Genomic DNA, 20,356 nt, shown 5'->3' with positions numbered 1-20,356 from the left:
TTTGCAATCCGAATGAAACGTGATTTTATTCGAACACGTTGCGTGTGAACTAAGCTGTACTTACTTAAAATAGTTTATTCTCGAATCCGGTAAGCCAATTGTCACGTGTATGCGAGAGAAAATATTATGTCTTATATCTGTCTAAGTAGTTCAAAGCTTCAAGAGGATTAAAAATGCACTACTTACTCGTATTTCTTGAAGCTTATAAAGGATGCGAGTTTTTAATAGCGAGAGTAATAACAAATTCATTTTTTATTTCAGTTGAACGATTGCATGTTCTCTCTATGTAGTTCTGATGAAGCTTACGTGTTACGTAACTAATATTTATACAAGGATTTTATTTATAAGCTTGCATTATCCTTGGGTTGTCTGGAAGAAATAGCTAATTAGCCATAAGTCCGCCCATTTGTAGGACACATAAAATATTTTGATATATTTTTGTTTTAATTTTTAGGTATTATTTTTTTTTTCAGTCCTTAGATTTCTGTATATTATGTTTGTGATGTATATGAACATTATCCTTCGTCATTAAGTTTTTTTATACGCAAATATCCGACGGTTGAAAGTACTATGTCAAAAACGTTAACGTGTCACCAACGATTATCAGTGTCAACAATAAATCAATGATTTTAATGATGATCAAAACATTAAAGATTCGGAATCCGTATCAGACAAACAAAAAGTAATTATTTTTCTATACGAAAATATTTTGATATAACTTGCCTTTATTCCATAAAGCCAAAGGAAAATTTTAATGTTCAATGTTTATTTACCGTGTTCCACATGTTGATTACATCAAAAAAAAAGAACAATTACTTAAATTAAAACGAAGCACTTCGTAAGGTTTTTATACAAATATATAAAAAAAACTTTATTTTAATTACGTTAACACTTGTTTTTATGCCTAGCGACCCGAAGATAATATAAAGCAAGTTTAGGTATTAATTTATTTTATAACGTTTATTCATTTATTACTTTACTCATTTCATTCATTTATTAATTACATACCATATGTATCATAATTCCCAAAAAATAAAGGGAGAACTTTTCGTTAACTAGGCCATTCTGTTAAATTTAAATGACCTGTTCGGTTTCACCAAACCCGTTTGGCTATAATTACTCGTACCAACAACTTTTATTACATAAATTGAGATTACTTCTTAAAACTTGTTGCTCTGTTGACCTTTGAAACTAAAACGAGTTATTTTTCAGTAGCTACCAATGCACCGCCCGAGGGACTTCCCGGACCGCAGCGGCAAAGAGTGCCCATTCCGTCTCCGCCCGAATTTCTAACGGCTTATATTCTTCCGAGATTCCTCCTTCCACACGACATCGGCTATGACGACTCCCCGCGCATCCCTCAACCACGTGAAGAAAGCCTTCTTGATCGGGTAAGTGTTTAATTTTTTGTTTTAAAACAAATTGTTAGAGATCTAAAAAAATATTTAGTGAGTGTTAAAAATATTAAAAAGTCTAATTTATTTTTAACGATACAAGTTCTAATCTGAAAGATTTGAAAGAAAATTAGCTCGTCAAGGTGTTCTCGTTGCGGAAGCCAAAGACTTAATGAAAATAACGATTTTTGCTTTAATTAATAAAAATTTGCTCACAAAAAAGTCAACATTGTTAAGAGCCGAGGAATTATCGTTTTCTTGTTATATGTATATAAGAGTTAGTTTCAGTAAAATGTACTCGATGACAATTAAGTAATATATTCCGCCCAGCGAAGCGGCTGAGTCAAATAGTTAAATATGTAGGAAGCTGATAACATTTTTACAATTATGTATATTAAATGTTTTAATGGAAAGCATTTAAATATTCATTACGTGGCTACAAAACAAGTATTGATTAATTATTACGTACAAACATTTTCACAATGTACTATTTACGATGGAATGACTAATTATAACGGCTGAACAAGTGAACAGGTAGAGACATATATCGTTATAGGTTCTTCTATAATCGACTTCAAGATGATTTCGGTACTTGTTTTGATATTGTTGAGAATATTTTATTTAAAGAGCTACCATATTTAAACACCTACTATTATTAGAGCTCATTCATTCAGCAAATGTGTTTTAGTTAAAACAAGGATCCTAATAGTTATATGAAGCTAAAGTTTAACGTCACGTCATCTCGAGCGCTACGTCTGTTATCGTCAACTTGAAACTTGAGCATAAGCAAACTTGATCGTTGATATACTAAGTTTGATCTACATTTTCATCTACAAGGAAGAGAAGTTTGAATATATTAGGACACAGCCTTGCTTTACACATAATAATTAAAAAAAAAACACAATTGAGGCATTCTGTAAGTAGAAACTCGAGAAACAACGCACAATACGACCTAGAATTGACAGAATGTGATATGCATTATAATATTTATAAAATTTATCGGATACAAGTATCAAAATGACGTATCGCCATAAGTAGGCTATCAACACTCCAGGAATACTCAAGAAATACGAAGTGAATTCTTACAGAATCGGGCTAAAAATTATAAAAACAAAATGTTATTGTTTCTCATTATACAGAAGGATTATTTTTTTTTTATATTTGTATCTCCACATAAATGATTGATGCCTTTGGGGTATCTTATCTTTTTGATTTTTATTTATTTTATTTTATTGAGCCTGCACAATTTTATTGTACATGTATCCTGTATATACGACCTCTGGTATATGACATGTAAGCTACGTCTTTACGAGTATTTTACTAAGTAGACAAGTATTGTAAAAAGTCGCTGCGCATTTTACAACAATAAGAAAAGGTACAATTATTACAGAAGCTTAACGATTTTTAATTGCGTAACTCTATTACCAAATAACAAATACTTTCAACAACATTTCAGCCTACTTAATTTAGATTTCACAACTTGCATTAAAAACATTAGCTACAGCATAAATGATGAAGTATTCATTTTCAACCGAGTAGTAGGGTGGGGGAGGGGGTGTTATTGGGCCCTATGTCCTTTTTTGAATCTCTGACGAAATGCTTCTAAAATTTGATGATAAATGGTTTAGTAGTTAAGACGTGAAGTATAGCAATCAACAAAAAAAAAACACTTTCCTCTTTATAATTAAATATTAGGTAGGATTATATCAACGTATATTTTTTTAATAAATGTTAAACTCGTTTATGTATGTAGTGGCAATACCGAAATAGCTGAAATAGTTGTTTAACAGTTTCCCCGGCAGCAATGTCGCAAAATAAACAACTCCAACTAAATTTAATCCATATTATATTATTAATATTATAAATGCGAAAGTAACTCTGTCTGTCTGTCTCGCTTTCACGCCAAAACTACTGGACCGATTTAAATGAAATTTGGTACACAAATAGTCTAGAACCTGAGAAAGGACATAGGACTAGATATTCTACCCTAAGGGCTGAAATTCACACCAATGTGGTATACAAAGAGGTATTACATTAACGTAATATTTTAAGTTAATTTGTAAATATATTCATATACTACGCGGGCAAAGCCGGGGGTAACAGCTAGTACAGTATATTTTTGAACATTTTCATGTTTGCGTTTGCGTTTGTTTAATTTTTTATAAATAGTATTTGATATTTCATATAAAAAGATAAGAACGAAAGTTGTATTTTATTCTATGTTGATAAGGATGGTTATTAATTTACTAGTATGAAGGTTTTTTTAGGTTTTTAAATATTAAAGTTAGAAACATCAAATTATTACGAACATTATTTATACACAATTTTAATGAAATTTCATAATAGTATTAATATTCTACGAAATAAGAATGGATGTATCAATAATGCACAACAATTCTTTGAACGTAAAGTTAAAAACAGTATATATAATTATAGCAAACGTAAATCCAGGCTAAATGTAATTGCACTCAGTACAGTAGGTCATCCTTTATTCATTTTCCATATCATTTATATAAATCAATACCAATGAAACATTAAAATAAGTTTGTCTTTTACAGAAAACATTTATTTAATTGAACATGGTTCGAGTTTACACGTATTCATGAATTATGAATATGTTTTCATTTCAATTTGAAATGATAAGTGCTTTAATTAAAAGGGATATTTAATATTGTGATAAAAGACAAACAGATTGCCTTGGCGGATTATTCTTGGTAAAACTATTTAAAATAACGCTAGATTTTCTTTACGTATATCTACGTAAAAATAAGTATTGCCTTTTGAAGTTTATAAGGTTTTGTGGTTATTGAGAAAGTAATCAAATAACGGCCTTAATTGTGGTGAAAGTATACATACAATTTAAAATATTAAAAACATGTACCATACTTTTTTTACATCAATCTTTACTAATAATAATAACCAATAACTACAATATTGATGTGTTTTATTATGAAGCAACTTATAACAAAGCAAATAAAATAGGTAAAAAAGTAATTTAAAAATGTAATTTTCTAGAATACATACACTCCTAAAAAGGTTATGTTAAAAGCATTTTAAAATGTTTATGTTCAATATCACCAGGAATTACGATAAAAATATTAAAGCATTACAGATCCTTTTATCCTTTATCTCCAAGCAACGAAATATTCTCTTTAGTTCTAGGGTGAAAGGAAATTGTAATTATAGTCAAGAGACATAACTTAAGTAGACAGAACTACAGCCATTCTGTAACAAGTTACTCCGTATTTTACTTAATGTTGAAAATGAACATAAAAAGTAACAGACTGTAAATTCCCCCCTTTAGGGCCAAGGCCTCCTCTCCCTTTGCTGAGAAGGTTGGTGGATACACATGTATCAGAATTTCGTTGAAATTAAGTTTCCTCACGATATTTTCCTTCACCGCCGAGCACAAGATGAATTATAAACACAAATTGAGCACATGAAATATCAGTGGTGCTTACTTGGGTTTGAACCCGCAATCATCGGTTAATATGCACGCGTTATAACCACTGGGCCATCTCGGTCAATTAGAATTGACATACTGTTACAATAGTTTGATGTTTGAATTTTATAATTATTATAGTTATTCTACCATTCCGGAAAATTCACAATCGTTTACTACACTGGTATATGTAGTTTAATATATTCTGTTTATAAAAACTAGTTATTAATTCTGTTTCAATACGTAATTTTAAATAATAGTGGCAGCTTGTAAAAACAGTGACTGCGCCTTATTTTATATATTATATAATATTTAAGTATTCATTGCTTTATTGCTAACCTACGTTACTGACATTTTCATGATAGTTACAAATGAAAGCATTAAAAAACTATAAATATCACGACAATCGATTTTACTTGTGCAATGTGCTGTTTTATAAAAGTATAGTGTATAGTTTGTTACACACTAACACACTTATTGTGTTTGTAACAAATAACAACCGACATAATGCCCCTCGCAGACCGGACAGGTTCAATCATATCGAGTTTTTTATAGGTGCGCGACGAGCCCAGCGTGCGCGGTTCGCCGTCACTCAGGGAGCACACTAAGAAAATCTTTCATTATATTAGCGACAATATTATTATATAACTGTTAAGATAAAGGTCACATAAGTCGGTTACATCTATTTTGTATGTAACCAAAGCTTGAGGAAATGCTTAGTCCAATTATTAAAGTTTCTCTTTCTGCTGTGGAATTAAATTCACTCAGCCTCGAAACAAAGAACTTGCTAGACTAATTAATAAGACCTATTTGGCACATTAAAATTGACGACTAAGGCTCAGAATGAGCCAATAAAATAACTAATTATATTAAACATTTCTGGATACTCTCAAGGGAGATAACACAGCTACAATACAAAGGACAATTTAGAATTAATTTTACCTTGTATTAAAATATCCTCAACAGAGCAACGATAATCAGACAAGTGAGTAACAGTCATTGTTTTCTTGACAACAATAGGCGACCACCACGACTTTGTCAATACATAAAGTCTCATGATATCTGGTTAACTATATATGTATCAACGACTGGGCGTCAATGATTTCGGTATCAAAATACCTTTTAAACAATATATTGGAACAAATAATGGTATTTAAAGATAATTTTAATGTTTACCTTTCATATGTATATAAATGACTTATATATATCACCGTAGAATTGTAAATACCGCTAGATTGTGAACGAAATATTGTGGACGGTGTATTAACTCAAAATAAAACGTCAAAAATTTCGTTAGTTTATGATATTTCGGTTAGGTTCGTTTAGTATTTATAATTTAACTGAAATTACGTACTTCGATAGATTATAATCTACCGAAATTATGCGTTAAATTGTATGTAGTATGTTACGGTTCACAAACACACACATTTCAACAGTTTACAATCTCGCGAGGTAGATTGTATAATCTAACGGTATTTACAATTTTACGCTGACATATACATTATATACTATTCGATGTTAATGCATAAAGCAGTGCAAGACTAAGTCTGACTCGTATCAAATACAATTCAGTATTCGTCGCACGTCACCTAGTTGACGAAATCGAATTACGGTTGATGATTGACACGTATGGCAAATGAACTTAATAATCCATTAAAACACGACGTGGATAATTAGCCCAGTCTCATGGATATTGTACTAAATCACAATGTGAAAATGCATGTTGAATATGCATTTTCAAATTACGAAAGCATAGAGGCTTAGTTAGCAAATTTCAATGATACGCCCATTGTATAAAAACGCGTTTTGTTTTCAAATGTCCCATATTAAAAACTCATTATTATTCTTGATTTTGTTTAAAACTTTTGGAAGATACAATTCGTTGGTATTCATCAGTTGACATGAATTCTATGATCTGTGATATATATATTTTTTTAATTTTTATTGTATCATCATCATTATTTAACATTTTTTTTTTTTTAAGTAAAGAGTTAAGATGTTTTCATAACATAACTACTGTTTCACCTTTCCAATGTTTCCAATGTTTTTTCGTAGGATCTGATCCAAGCCTCGTACGATCATTTGTACATATACTAAGGTATATCAATTTGTAACAGGAAGCCTGACCGGCATTTGTTACCTGATAGTAAGTGGATACCTCCGCCGATTAGCCAATCATTAAAGCACCATCAATCTGTGATGTTACGTCCTTTTTACCACCACACCAAACAAAACCAATACAATTGGAACACCACAATATAATAATTGCTGAGGTAGTGGTACCTACAAAGGCGGTTTTAAAAGAAAAGGTGGATATACTTGCAGAATTTCATCTGACAAAAGCTTGTTTCTTCATCTTGTCTTCTATCAAGCCTAAACACATTAAAACAAAGACCTTCGTTTAAGATCTACGAGCTCTGTCATTTATTTCACTTTATTCATATAAATAAATTAAGTTCCGTCTACACTCATTTATGGATCTTGTCTGTATACAATACTAACTATAACTGCAAACTTAATCTTACATAGCATCTTTGAACATTATAAAGCTCCCGGGTATAGTAGATACTATCATAATATTAAGGTGCGTTTCCACTGCAATTATTGGAAATTTCTATTTTTGCCTCCGATTGCAATTCTTCTCAAACTCACTGGCTTTTATTATAAAGTTGTTAAATTGAAATCAATATAAGTAATCGAAAATTAAAATTTAGATTTAAATTCTTAACTGCGTATCAAAATTTGAATCAATTAACACCTAAAACGGAATAGAATCAACGGTTACTGAAATAGAAAACTCAATTCTGGACATTTATTTACAATATTCTAAGACTTTTTGTTGCGATAAAATTAGTTCCTTTTGTGGAGACTCGACTTTAAGCAATATAATAACCGGCAAAACCGCTTCATAATATGCGTTATTAATAAACGGGCGAGCGCGCTAATTACGTAGAAATTAAACATAAATTTTGTGCAGTAAATCTAGCATACTGTTGATGTATTATATTTCAATAGTTATTCAATTAGCTTTTAACGTAAAATTATTCGCAGATATATATACGCGTATTTATCGATAGGAACAAGTAGCTTACAAATCAAAATTAGATTTAAATTTTGTTACATATTAACTTCTATTTCAAAACACAGAATTGTTATTTGACTTATTGAATTAATACAATTATCGTTTCTTTTTATGTTTTACGGAGGAATATTTTATCGCCGATGTGTTGTATTCTTGTCTTAATTGTTCCTTACTCATAATACAATTGTGTCCTATTTTGTTGTTGCTATTGCAAGTTGAACACTTGCTAGTTTGAATTTCAATTTTAGACTTGGACTTCACATCAAATAAGTGACGTGCTAAAGATGTAATATTAATTTGAAAATAATTACAGTTAGTCGTCTTTTGTACGGATCCGAGAGGCTACGGAGTCAAGGTGTGGTTATTCGGGCTGTCTTCCATGAGCAAGATACGCGAGCTCCCCACCTCATGCGTTGCTCTATTTACCCATGTATATTTAAAGGCTGACAGATGTAGGAGGCCTTGGTCGTGTCCGCCAAGCAAGACCAGCCCACACCCACTCCCACAATCCGCCAACTTCTGGAGGCCACTGATCTCGACTCCGATTAATTTTAACAGTTAACCAGTATAGTGTTAAGAATTGTGTAAGAGTATAGAGGATATCAAATAACCAAGATTTATGAGTTGCCTTAGTCCACTACTTTTCGCGGTAACATCGTTTTGAACACAAAATGTATTTTAATTAAAGGATCATTTATTTTCTACCATACTTTACAGACATTTTCCTCGTAATATTATATTTTTTAGAAATTGTATATCTTTACATACGGAAAATAAATTTCGGCTATGACGAATGATTTTAAGGATTTCATCGGTTGAACTTGTTTGTTGGATCATAAAGGAGCATAATTATTGCCAATACTTTAAAATACTCTCGAAGTTTATAAAAAAAACCCTTAACGAATAACTATTTCACTGTATAAATAAATTCGATAGTTGTTAGAAGCCTATAACATCGGACCACAATTTTTTGTTGTAAAATTTAATTTGAGTGTAAAAATATTATTAAATAATAGGGTAAATGTAACAAGTCTTAATAAAAAAAACAGTAACTAACTTCTCAGGCCTCATTTTGAAACGGCTAGACTGAAAATAGTATTGGTAAATAGAGATATGATGTATATGTTTTTTCTAGAATAAACAGAAATTAATGAATACTTAAACGTCGTCGTTGTTATTGTAAGAGTACAAAAAAAAAGTCATTTTTAATTCAAATATTTTCATTTTGAATCTTATATATGTAGCTCAATAAAAAATATTAACCATTTTGTAATAATTTTTCTACCATTTATATATAATATAGCGTTAATTTTATCTTCGAATTTATTGCACTTATTAACCCCAGAGGATGCTGAAATGTGTCGTCCAAACGAATCGATAAATTGTAGCGTTTTGTATTATCGATTCATTTTCGGAACGGTTCTAATTTTGGTAGCTTGGGTTTTATTTTTGTTGTTGATTAGGTACCAAATAGTTTAAAATTTCTTCAGATGTTCCTAATGTTTTAGAACTATTGAGACAAATATTAGTACAATATTTTTATAGTTAATAAAGGGTGATTATAATTGAAGTGTCGAACTCGAACTGAATTTATAATTACCAGTATTTACGTATTTAATTATTGAACGAAAATATATGTTTGTTTCGTTATTCCAAATTCACCAAAATCATATTTTTTTAAATTAATATGTTTTCCTGAATATATCTAACGGTTTCTTGAAGTAGCTCTCTCCGTGACAGTAATATTATTGAGCTCCTTCATATATTCTGCGGACCAGACATCATGCAACTGAATTGAGGTCGAGACCTTAAGCTTTTTTACTTTGATCAATCCAAACGACGCATCCCGCCCGGTGAAATTCTGAATATACGCTTCAACAATTACGGAATATTCGGGGCGAGCGTTGTCATCCATAATAATAGCATTTTCTTCAAAAACAGCAAATTGTGTAACGCATTAGATGCAAGGATCGGTATGTATCGTGCATTATAATTATTTTGTGTGCATTTAATGAGCCATTATCAATGAAAGTCAACTCCATACAATACAAAAAAATATTTACTTCGAAACAGGCATGTTATAAAACAATCCACTCCATATATAAATAAACTACCCACATTGGATACAAAAATTCTGATCCAGCGCTTTTGAGTCGATATCAATTTAAACAACGCTATGTGATGGCGATGACTCGATAATGGGCCTGAAAATTTCTCTAAGGTTATTTTTGAGATCAATACAAATATTCCTCAACTGTTAAAGCAGTTGGTTTTATAAAATAAACAGCAGCGTTTATTAAATCATATTATACAGTTTATATTTTATATATATCATTTCTGAAAACCAAATTCCCAAGAGTGCTTTGGCGACATCACTCTTCATTACTCCTCCAAATTGGGAACACGTAGGTGATTAGTTCATCCGCCAAAGTCACTGAATAGGAAATGTAGTAGGACAATATAATTTTTCCATCTGCCTTCGATTCCAAACAACGCTCTCCAATTTGCAGATACCTGATTAGTGGTCGTTTTACAGTTGACACGTTTTAAGACGAAGACTTAGACCACTATGGCAATATCTTGAGGCTTGCTTTTATTTTATCTGTTAGTATACCACTCTCTCTAAACTGGCAGTATCTGTCGTAAATCGACAACGCCGCCCATCAGCACTTAGTTTCCATGGATGTCCTACAGGCTGACAACTGAGTTTCTTGCCGGTTCTTCTCGGTAGAATCTTCATTCCGAATCTGTGGTAGCAAAAAGTTTAATAAAGTTCTGTGAAACGGCAATTCAAAAACGCTTGTAAAAACCTACTTGAATATAGTATATTTGAATTGAATTCACAGTTCTTCATTCAACCTACAAGTACAAAATAATAAAAAATAATTCAATTTATAAATTTATTTAGATATTATTCAATATTCCAGTTTTGACTCATATAAATTAAAGTGAAGTCGTCGAATTATTTTGGAAATTTTTGCGGTTTTTAATAATATGATCTAAGCCAGTTATGAATAGAAATTTTATACAAACTTACGGTCTACTTTCAGGTAATTTTCTTATTTTATGTATTTATTGCGAAACATAATATATTACATTAACAATTGGCAACAAAGTAAGTGATAGACAAACTAACTAAGTTTCCAATTTTACATTTATGATTGTACACCCACACACTCACCCTTAAAAACGACTATCAATAATACTGAGTACTGATATTAGCCCTACTACCAAGTAAAACAATAACGTATGTTAATGTACTACTAGGATATAAAATAATTTGTCACAGCAATTCAATATATTTTTCTAATGTCAATTTTTCAGTCAATACCAGTGTTTGTGCAAGTTCAAAACTATAATTATAAAGCAATTTGTGACCAAGTGAACGCACATATATGTATTGTTTATCATGTTAAATTGTATTAGCTGCAATTACAAACATATTAGTAACATTAGCGTTAAAAATAGACTAAGGCCTTAAAGGGCCTTAAAATATAACAAAGGGATTCATATAAAAACACATTAAAAACACTTTGAATAATTTAAATGGAAAATTAAACAATTCTACATATCACTTAAATATTTTGAAGTTTTTAGTATTACAATTAACGCTATGTCATTTATATAGTGCAAGCACAGAATCGGAGTAGGCCAGATACTGCTACGTTAATCTAATTGTAGGAAAATCGATTAGGTCATTTTTCGACGTACGATGACGTCGCGCGAAGCTTTAGTGGTGCATGGATCTGATTTAAGTGATTAATTTGGTATTATTCATAATGTCCGAACTGTTTTGGGTAATGCTCAATATGAACGGGCAGCATGATAATAATTATTGAAAAAATTTAAAATCAATGGCTTTATGAATAATATCTTCCACCTAATGGCAAAATAAATAGTTAAAAAAAAATGATTTAGTTCCTTCAACGATAATATTACATTATTTTTTCCCTATTTTCCCCACATGATATTAATTAGCGTTTGTTGAATCACGCATTTTATTAGTCCTTCACATTGTTTGTGGGATTAAAATTATTAGATTAAATCATAATTGAAACTTAAGTCGACACCGATTCATTGCACTGAATGTTCTCGATTTTTTTAGAACCTTTTCTTTCATAAGAAAGTAAAGAAAGCGTTGTCATTAATTTCATTCTATTGAACAAAATAGTCTCATATAAATTGATATTTGGCTATTTTTGCATTTATGTGTTCATTTTCAGCGGTCTCTTGTCGGTTCTTCTTCTAAATTTTCATCATTTATAGTTCTTATGGTATATTATACCACAAAAGGTATAATGAGGAATAGAATATTTTTTTAGTACAACTTTCAACTTTATCGAACTACAATATGAAGATATTAAAATTGATTGAATTATGCGTATAAGTGATGCTAGACAAAACGGTGTATACCTCATTGTTGATACTAACTGATTTAATCCTTGATCGATGCGGCAGTTCTTGAAATCTTTTTTTACGATGTCTTCATAAGAAAAATATTTTACTTACCTACTTTATTCGTTTTAATTTCTTAGTAAGAAATGACACGCTATTTGCGTGTTATAAATTTAATGCTAAAATTAGAAAATTAAAGCCGTTCACGTATGTTAGTAATTGTAAAGAACTGCACTCTGTAGCGAGCTGGATCGGCTCCAATTGGTTTGGGTAAGGCATGTGTTTGTTCTTGTTCCCCGTGCCTGTACCTAGGATTGTACCTAGGATTACCTGTGAATTTACCTAGGCTTTAGCAATACACACTCACAATTACCATACACAACAGTTATTCAAATTGAATTGAATAATTCATGATCACATGGCTCGATTTGGTATGTCGTTATTAAAATTCCAAACATTTTATATACAAGGTAAATATTTAAGCATCGTATATACTATGTTATAATTAATATATATTTTTTTGTTATTTCATAAATTCAGTAAAATTATTTCATATCATTATTAATGCTTATCATTAATTTCGCACCCGAAACGTTCGAGGCGTTTGATTCATTAATTTTTTCTAATCAGAAAATAAATATTTCTTTAATGAATATTGATATTAACAAAAAATAATTTAACTTGATGACTTTGAAAAAAAGACGAACTTTTTCTTCTATGCAAAAAATAATCCAACGTTTTCTGTTAGGTATCAAAATATTTTATTGACTGCCTCGTTGGTCTAATAGCTTAATATAAGGCCACAGCTCGCGAGGTTCTGGGTTATGAGCGTGACGGAAAAGAGAGTGCACCTGTGTTTGCGCACTCATCTGTGCGCTATAAAATGTCCTTCGTAGTTGACTAGTCCCCCATGAATTTGGCGTCCGTGAAATCGTGCCGAGATGGAGATGATTGCGGATTCAAATCCAGCCAAGCACCCAGGCTTGATTATTGTTTACAATTCATCTCGTTCTCGGCGGTGAAGGAAAACATCGTGAGAAAACCTGCATGTATCTAATTTCAACAAAATTCTGCCACATTTGTATCCACCAACTCGCATTGGAGCAGCGTGCTGGAATAAACCCTGCTCCAAACCTTCTCCTCAAAGGGAGAGGAGGCCTCAGCGCAGCAGTGGGATATTTAAAGGCAGTTAATGTTGTTTTATGTTGAACTAAATCGGCCGGACATCATCATTATAATTATTACATACATTCAAACCTTTTTTAATTTATTTGACACCTTTGCTATTGAAGCTGGTAGTGCCCTGTTTAATGTTCGCTTTGATGAACTGTTTGTGGTATATAGTCTATTTCTAATCTGCGAATGCGACATATATTAGTTGGAATATGACTTTTCAAACGCAACCGTGTTCAGCGCGAATAATTTAATTAGCGCGAGGTTCAATGTTATCAACGACTATATAATGGTACACTGCAAACGCTCACCGCATTTGAATCCAGCTTATATGAATCCAAAGCTTTTGAGGTAATGTGACATTAATATAAATATTTTTGTTGCATCATTTAAATGTTATTTGATATGTTACATTTTATAATATTTAATCTAGCCCCTAATATACATAAAACTATTTAAACTATTTGAATATAACTTTACCAAACCAAGTTATTTTTTTTAACTTTTTATATAATAGAAAGTTACACAGTGAGTTTTATTATTTTAGGTACATATATGTACCGGTGAGATTTTATTTTATGGTAAAAATAAAAACTTTCCCTGACCTTAATCAGAGGCAATTACGTTAATCATCATAATTTGTGTCCTATTTTTTAGAATATAGCTCTATTACTTATTATTAGATTCATCTTTCCTTGGATTATGTATAGGCTGCTGAACGCGACGATTAAATATTGTTTGTTACATAGCAAGCATGCTGGTTGGTAATTTTTAATATTGGAAAACTCTCGGAATCTCTCAAGCTACAGATCATTAAATCAACATTAGGAATTACTCTCTTTTAAGCTCAATTTTTGATAAGTCATAAAATGTATAATTTCATGGCGTTACTCTAATACCGTATCCTTATTCTATCCTTATATACTTATTAAATTTATATTACAATTCCATTTCCTAGTATAAAGCGGTTATTGTTTTACAACATTACATTCATTTACGAACACCAGATCATGACATGACATTTTTATAATTTCATTTTCATCTACAAATGAATTCTGAAAGAATAATGTGTGACAAGTCTCTTTACAAATGTCTCTGATATATAATAAGAAAAATATAATTCAAAGCAAAAATTATAATAATTCTTGGAAATATATCCAATAACAGCGGTGAAATAAAAATGTTCTTCTCGATAAACACCTTTAAAAATAAATAAAAAATATGAAAACCAATGACATTCAATATCTAGGAAGAAGTCTCGTATTTACATTTTAAAAATACGTTATATTAAATGTCAAGTTTAGTGAAGAAAGGTTAACATTATTACATTATTATTAAAACAATGCATATATAGATATGTCGTCTCAAATATTTATCTAACGTGTTCTTATAATTAGAACATTAGTAAACTTAGTTTAACTATTCCGTATTTACTTAATTTTATCTGACAGAAGGGGGGGGGGGAAGACACCCACACAACTTGATTTAACCTCCCCTAACTGGACGTTTGGCTTCCTTAATTATAAGGTAGCGAGGACAACTATACCGATATTTAAATACTTCGAGGTTTTTCACTCGATTAATCTTATTTGACTTGAGTACTCTACTCGATCACATTGACTTGATTATTTTTTATAAATACTATCTTATAATGCTGGTCTTGGAGTTCGAAGTTTAAATCCTGGCACAGATAAGCAAAATAATATTAGTTTTTGTCTGTCAAGATATTCTTAAGCTTGAAGTTAGAAAGTTAGAAAGTTTTATTTCGAAAAGCGTTTACAAAAGTCTTTGGTTATGTACCTGATCTGATAAAAAGTTATGTTCCTTGCGGCTGTTTTTACAATGGCTCACTTGCCCTTCAACCGTTATACAATACTACATTCTATTAGTGATATTTACATTTTAAAGTATGAAATATGGAAATTTTATGATTTCGTTTTGATTTCTGAAAGAATAACGTTTGATAAAGTTTTTAAACATGTCTCTGTTATCGCTGAGCTCTAGAAAAACCTCTGCGGGCTCAATTTTTTATATCTTAAAAACCTTCAAACCAAAAACAAATGGAGAGCTAAATGGAAATAATTTCAACCACCCCTTGTACTTGCGTCATTTTAAAAGTATAACTTTACTTTCATTAAATTTTCTGAGTTCCATTTACACAACTTTTTCTCTTTATTTTAATCAGACATTTTATTATCCTAATGTAATTATATTGTACCACTTATCGATGGTAAGACTTTGTGCAAGCCCGTCTGGGTAGGTACCACCCATACACCAGATATTCTACCGCCAAACAGCAATTCTTTGTATAATTGTGTTAGTGAGTGAGCCAGTGTTACTATAGGAACAAGAGACATAAAATCCTAATTATCAAATTTCGTTTCGCATTGGCGATGTAAGGAATAATTAATAATTCTCACAGGGACATTGTCTATGTAAGTGGCCACCACCACCAGATGTAGACCACTTACCATCAGGTGGCCCATTTGCCCACCCATAAATACCTATACCCTATATAACTTATATCACAAAAAAAAACTTTTACGATAAAAATGATAAAGTTTTGGATAATATTACTATAAATACAATTATTTTAGCGGACCGAATATAATAACATTTTACGAACTTTATACGTATTAAACGTACGCATAAATCCCTAGGGTATTATTAACATGTTTAAAGATAGTAATGACACGTTTCAGTTTATCAGCACGCATGACCTTAACCTTATATTTATGTAGAAACGTGTAATCATCTTTCACTGGCCGTTAATTAATTAAATAGCTCACTAGCATTTAACAAAGCCTAGCACGTTTGTTAAGTAGTTAAATATTTTCGTTCTCAGCCCTCACCTCCTTGGCCGTGAGCGCCGGATGGCGACAATCATCCTTATCTATCCATAGAGAACAAAAGTCGTTTCATTTATTGCTGTATATCTAATATTGGATCACTATTTTTAATATAAGTGAATATCAATTCTTTACGCTGGTACTATTATTAATATTTTTTTCCTATTTAATTGAATGTAATATACAAATATAAATTAAAATAATTTTGTCACAATGTTTCGGGACATAATTTACCAACCTACAATATTAACCTACTGTTTTCTTTGCACAGGAAATAAACATCATTAATCAAATGGAAATGCAAGAAATTGAGCCGAACCCATACGATTATGAATACCCGCGTTGGATTCCTAACGAGACACCTCCAAACTACATGATTAATATGCTGAAGAAGCCACCTGTTTCTCATCGCTACCCTAAACAGAAACCTACCCAAGACTTAGGAAACTATCCCCTTCAATTTATTGAGGATAAACCAAAGAAAGAAGACCAAGAGTCTGATAGCGTTGATGAAAAACAAGACCAACCCGCCCCACTTTTGAACGCCAGTGGTCTCAAAAAATCTTTCGCTATGACACCTTTTGATTCTGGATATTACAAAAAGACAACTGATTTAAAGACAAGTAAGTAAAAAAAGACTTATTATTGTACACATTTAATTGTCTTACATATCTCTCTGAAGTTCTTAAACAAGCAATATAATAAATATTGAGATTAGTTATATTCGTTTCTAGTGATTTACTTTTTGTGTGAGAGCTTACTATTTGTTCATGGATCCTTTTACTGGAATCTATAAACGGTGTGTTATAAATTCTAACTGTGTATGTATACACGCTAGTTGAAACTTGAGCAAGAATATATTATTCGGAGACTTGATATGGACCTATCAGATAATCATAGCGAATTAAAAACATCGTTGTTTAGGTCATCTAGACGCAATCAGAACGCTACGAAAATAATGATACTGAGCTGTCATCACCTCGACCAATTCATAAAGTTTATATTATTCCAACCCGATGGTAAAAACAAATGAATAAACGTCCATACTATCGTTATTTCAATAAAACGATTTCAAACAGACAGCTAACGATGGAATCACACAAGTACGATGAATATTTTAAAAGGACAAACCTTTTTACAAACAATCATTATCATAAACCTATTTGTTTTATGACTTCGCATCTCTAATATTCAAGGTAAATTATTCATAATTACATACAAACACGTAAAAAGGCGTTAATTCTTGTGCTTGTAAAAGAAGTGAAGCTTTGGTCTTCCAACCATCGAGCTATCCGAGCGTGTTCATTGTCGCCCCCCTGGCGGTGGTAAAGGCGATTCGACCCTTACATTGATCGCTAGGTAATTAGGCGAAGCGGTCCACTTTCATGCAAGCCAACGCAGGTGTTAACCGGATACAGTTGTTTCGATGCGTACCTGCATTATGTAGCCAAGCCAAGCCAAACAAGGAACGTTGTTAGTCAACTACGAGAGTGGTCCTCCAATAAATACGGCGCTTTACACTCCTTCGAAGTGCGCTGTGTTTATTTCTTCAATAGTAACTAAAGTCTAAATATCCCATGGGAGCTCATTTATTCAATAATATGCCAAATAATGTGATAAGCTTTAAAAACCTATAATATATTTAAAAATAAACTAAAACTATGTGTTAAAGAAAAATTATAATTATACTTGTCTTTAACAGTATTCAACTAATATTGTATAACTATTTATTAATGACAATTATTATTACAAAACTTTTTTTTTTTGTTACCGGTGCATAAGTTCATTTTTAATGTATTAAGTTCTTGTAAGAAATAAAGATTTATAAATTTGACAATAAATACTTCACTCAGTGAATTATATCATCGGTAATTGAAAACATATCTTTTATTTAGACGTTAAAACATTTACGTTCAATTTTCTTTAATTTAGATTTGCGTAGAAAATATTATTATGGCTATGTTCGATTCTTCATAATATATCTCGAAGACGTTTTGTCGATTCAATAAAGCTTATCAGATCATGAAATGACGGCTATAAGCAGGAAATGGAATGTCTAATCCCAAGGCAGATATCGCTGTCTGGTCGGAGTGACATTTTGATGTCAATAGCAAATAAAATCAGTGCTTTGAAAATGTTCCTACGCTTTGTGCTCTGAAAATATTAGTATTCTGTTTAAATTTTATATAGAAATGAAGTGTCTCAACAAAATAGTAAATATGATATAGACAGTTTAATTTATATTCCTAAGCCACACTTATAGTTAGTTTAGACAGTTTAACTGATTAGCTTCAAAGGATTACGTGAAAGAACTACTTGACGCTCCGTAGTTGAAATCCTTTGGGATTCTACGTTAATCAGCTCGGGATTAACATTTGCAGTATTGGTTTCGCAGAAGCTCACATTATTCTGCTTTCGAGTATTAGTCGATTCATTTTGTCTGTCAGTTGGTTTGTTTATTATATGTTTACCTCTCTTAGTATTTCATATTTGTATAGTAAAATAGGACAATGCTGAAGTCAAATTACAATTAAGAATTATAATTTTACGAACTTAAAAACGATTATGCATTTAATAAATTTACGTTATTATTGATTTAAATTTTATCTAATATCTGATCAAATGGAGCAATTATAGTTGACCAAAATGTGTTGCTCAACAAATAATTTAAAGATTTGATAACTAATATTTATTGAACTTAAGACGTTGAATGGAAAATATTTCCCGGAATCATCTTTTGTATCAATTTATTCGAAAATGGACCAAGTTTTGTTAATTGGTCACCCCCGCCCATAGACACTGGCGCTGTCAGAAATATTAACCATTCCTTACATCGCCAATGCGCCACCAACCTTAGGAACGAATATTTTATTTTCCCTTGGGCATAACTACTGTAGTTACACTGGCTCACTCAATTTTCAAACCAGAACACAACAATAATAAGTATTGCTGTTTGGTGGCAGAATACCTGATGAGTGGGTGGTACCTACCCAGGCGGGCTTGCACAAAACCCTACCAACAAGTGAAAAAATCTGTTCAGAATAATAATATTGCAAAAAATCTCTGAATTGATTATTATTAGCTTTTTTCCCTAAACTAACTATCACACGATTTATTGATATCCTTTAGCTTTATTTGCATAATCGTTTATTAAGAAAGCGAAACGCACAATTCGCTTTCTACCCCGCTGTCTATTAAATCATGCATACGGCCCGATACTGTGCTGAATGGACAGGGAGCGTGGTTTCCGCGCGGCAGATCGTTAACGCCCAATCGAACAAGGTCAATGACGTATATCTTACCGTTTAAGTCCTAATTGCAAGTATTCAACTAATGCAATTGATTGAAGATAATAATTAGTAAGTCAATTATTCAATTTAAACGATTATATTTATTAAATGATATAATTCGCTTTTACAATTTGCTATAAAACGAGAAAATATGTATCTATTATATTGAACTACACCGTAATACGACTACTTTTCGAAGCTGAAGAATATCACATAACAACTGGGTGTCTCTTAATAGTAGACAGTTTTAACAGTTCTCTAAGTAAAGTATGACTTTAAAAATGAACAAAAGCTGAGGGTTATAGCAAGCATTTAATTTATCGACTTTCATTTAAAAAATGAACTATTTATTACCACACTTAACGCATTGTAGCCGTTTTTCTTACGTACGAGGTCTTTCATGTCGTTATTACTTAAGTACAGTTATTAATTGCATTTAAGTTGATTATTTTCTATTGTTTTGCGCTTTTCAAAGTTCTTGCTCTGCAACGGAGAGTTGATGACGTATTCGCATCCTCCGTTTATTATATTGTGTGTTAACTTTACAAATAATTGTAATATTCATGGAACAATTCTCGATGAGAATACAAATGCCATTCTTGCTATTATGGTTACTAAGTCTAAACACAAATTACTAAAACCTTCTGATTATATGGTAACTCCCGTTAGGGGAAATTTTAATATTTTACTATTATTTTATTCGTAGTAGAAATATATGATCGATAAAAAAC

The 20,356-nt window shown here is 31.3% G+C and overlaps 1 protein-coding gene across 5 annotated transcripts in view; it reads left to right on the top strand.

Annotated features, from left to right (window-relative positions):
• The window catches only part of LOC113402017 (uncharacterized protein), a 47,104-nt gene that overhangs the window by 9,855 nt on the left and 16,893 nt on the right, over positions 1-20,356 (top strand). For 4 of the 5 annotated variants that reach the window (XM_026642154.2, XM_026642148.2, XM_026642140.2 and 1 more), the window contains exons 2-3: positions 1,213-1,391; positions 16,607-16,958. In XM_026642154.2, the coding sequence (XP_026497939.2) occupies positions 1,213-1,391; positions 16,607-16,958 (531 nt within the window). The remainder of the gene's footprint in view (positions 1-1,212; positions 1,392-16,606; positions 16,959-20,356) is intronic. The other variant, XM_026642132.2, reaches the window with a different exon arrangement.

Source organism: Vanessa tameamea, chromosome Z, assembly GCF_037043105.1.
Source record: "Vanessa tameamea isolate UH-Manoa-2023 chromosome Z, ilVanTame1 primary haplotype, whole genome shotgun sequence".
Classification (NCBI taxonomy): Eukaryota; Metazoa; Arthropoda; class Insecta; order Lepidoptera; family Nymphalidae; genus Vanessa; species Vanessa tameamea.
Note: the sequence above shows the minus strand (reverse complement) of the source record. Positions and strands in the feature narration are given on the sequence as shown.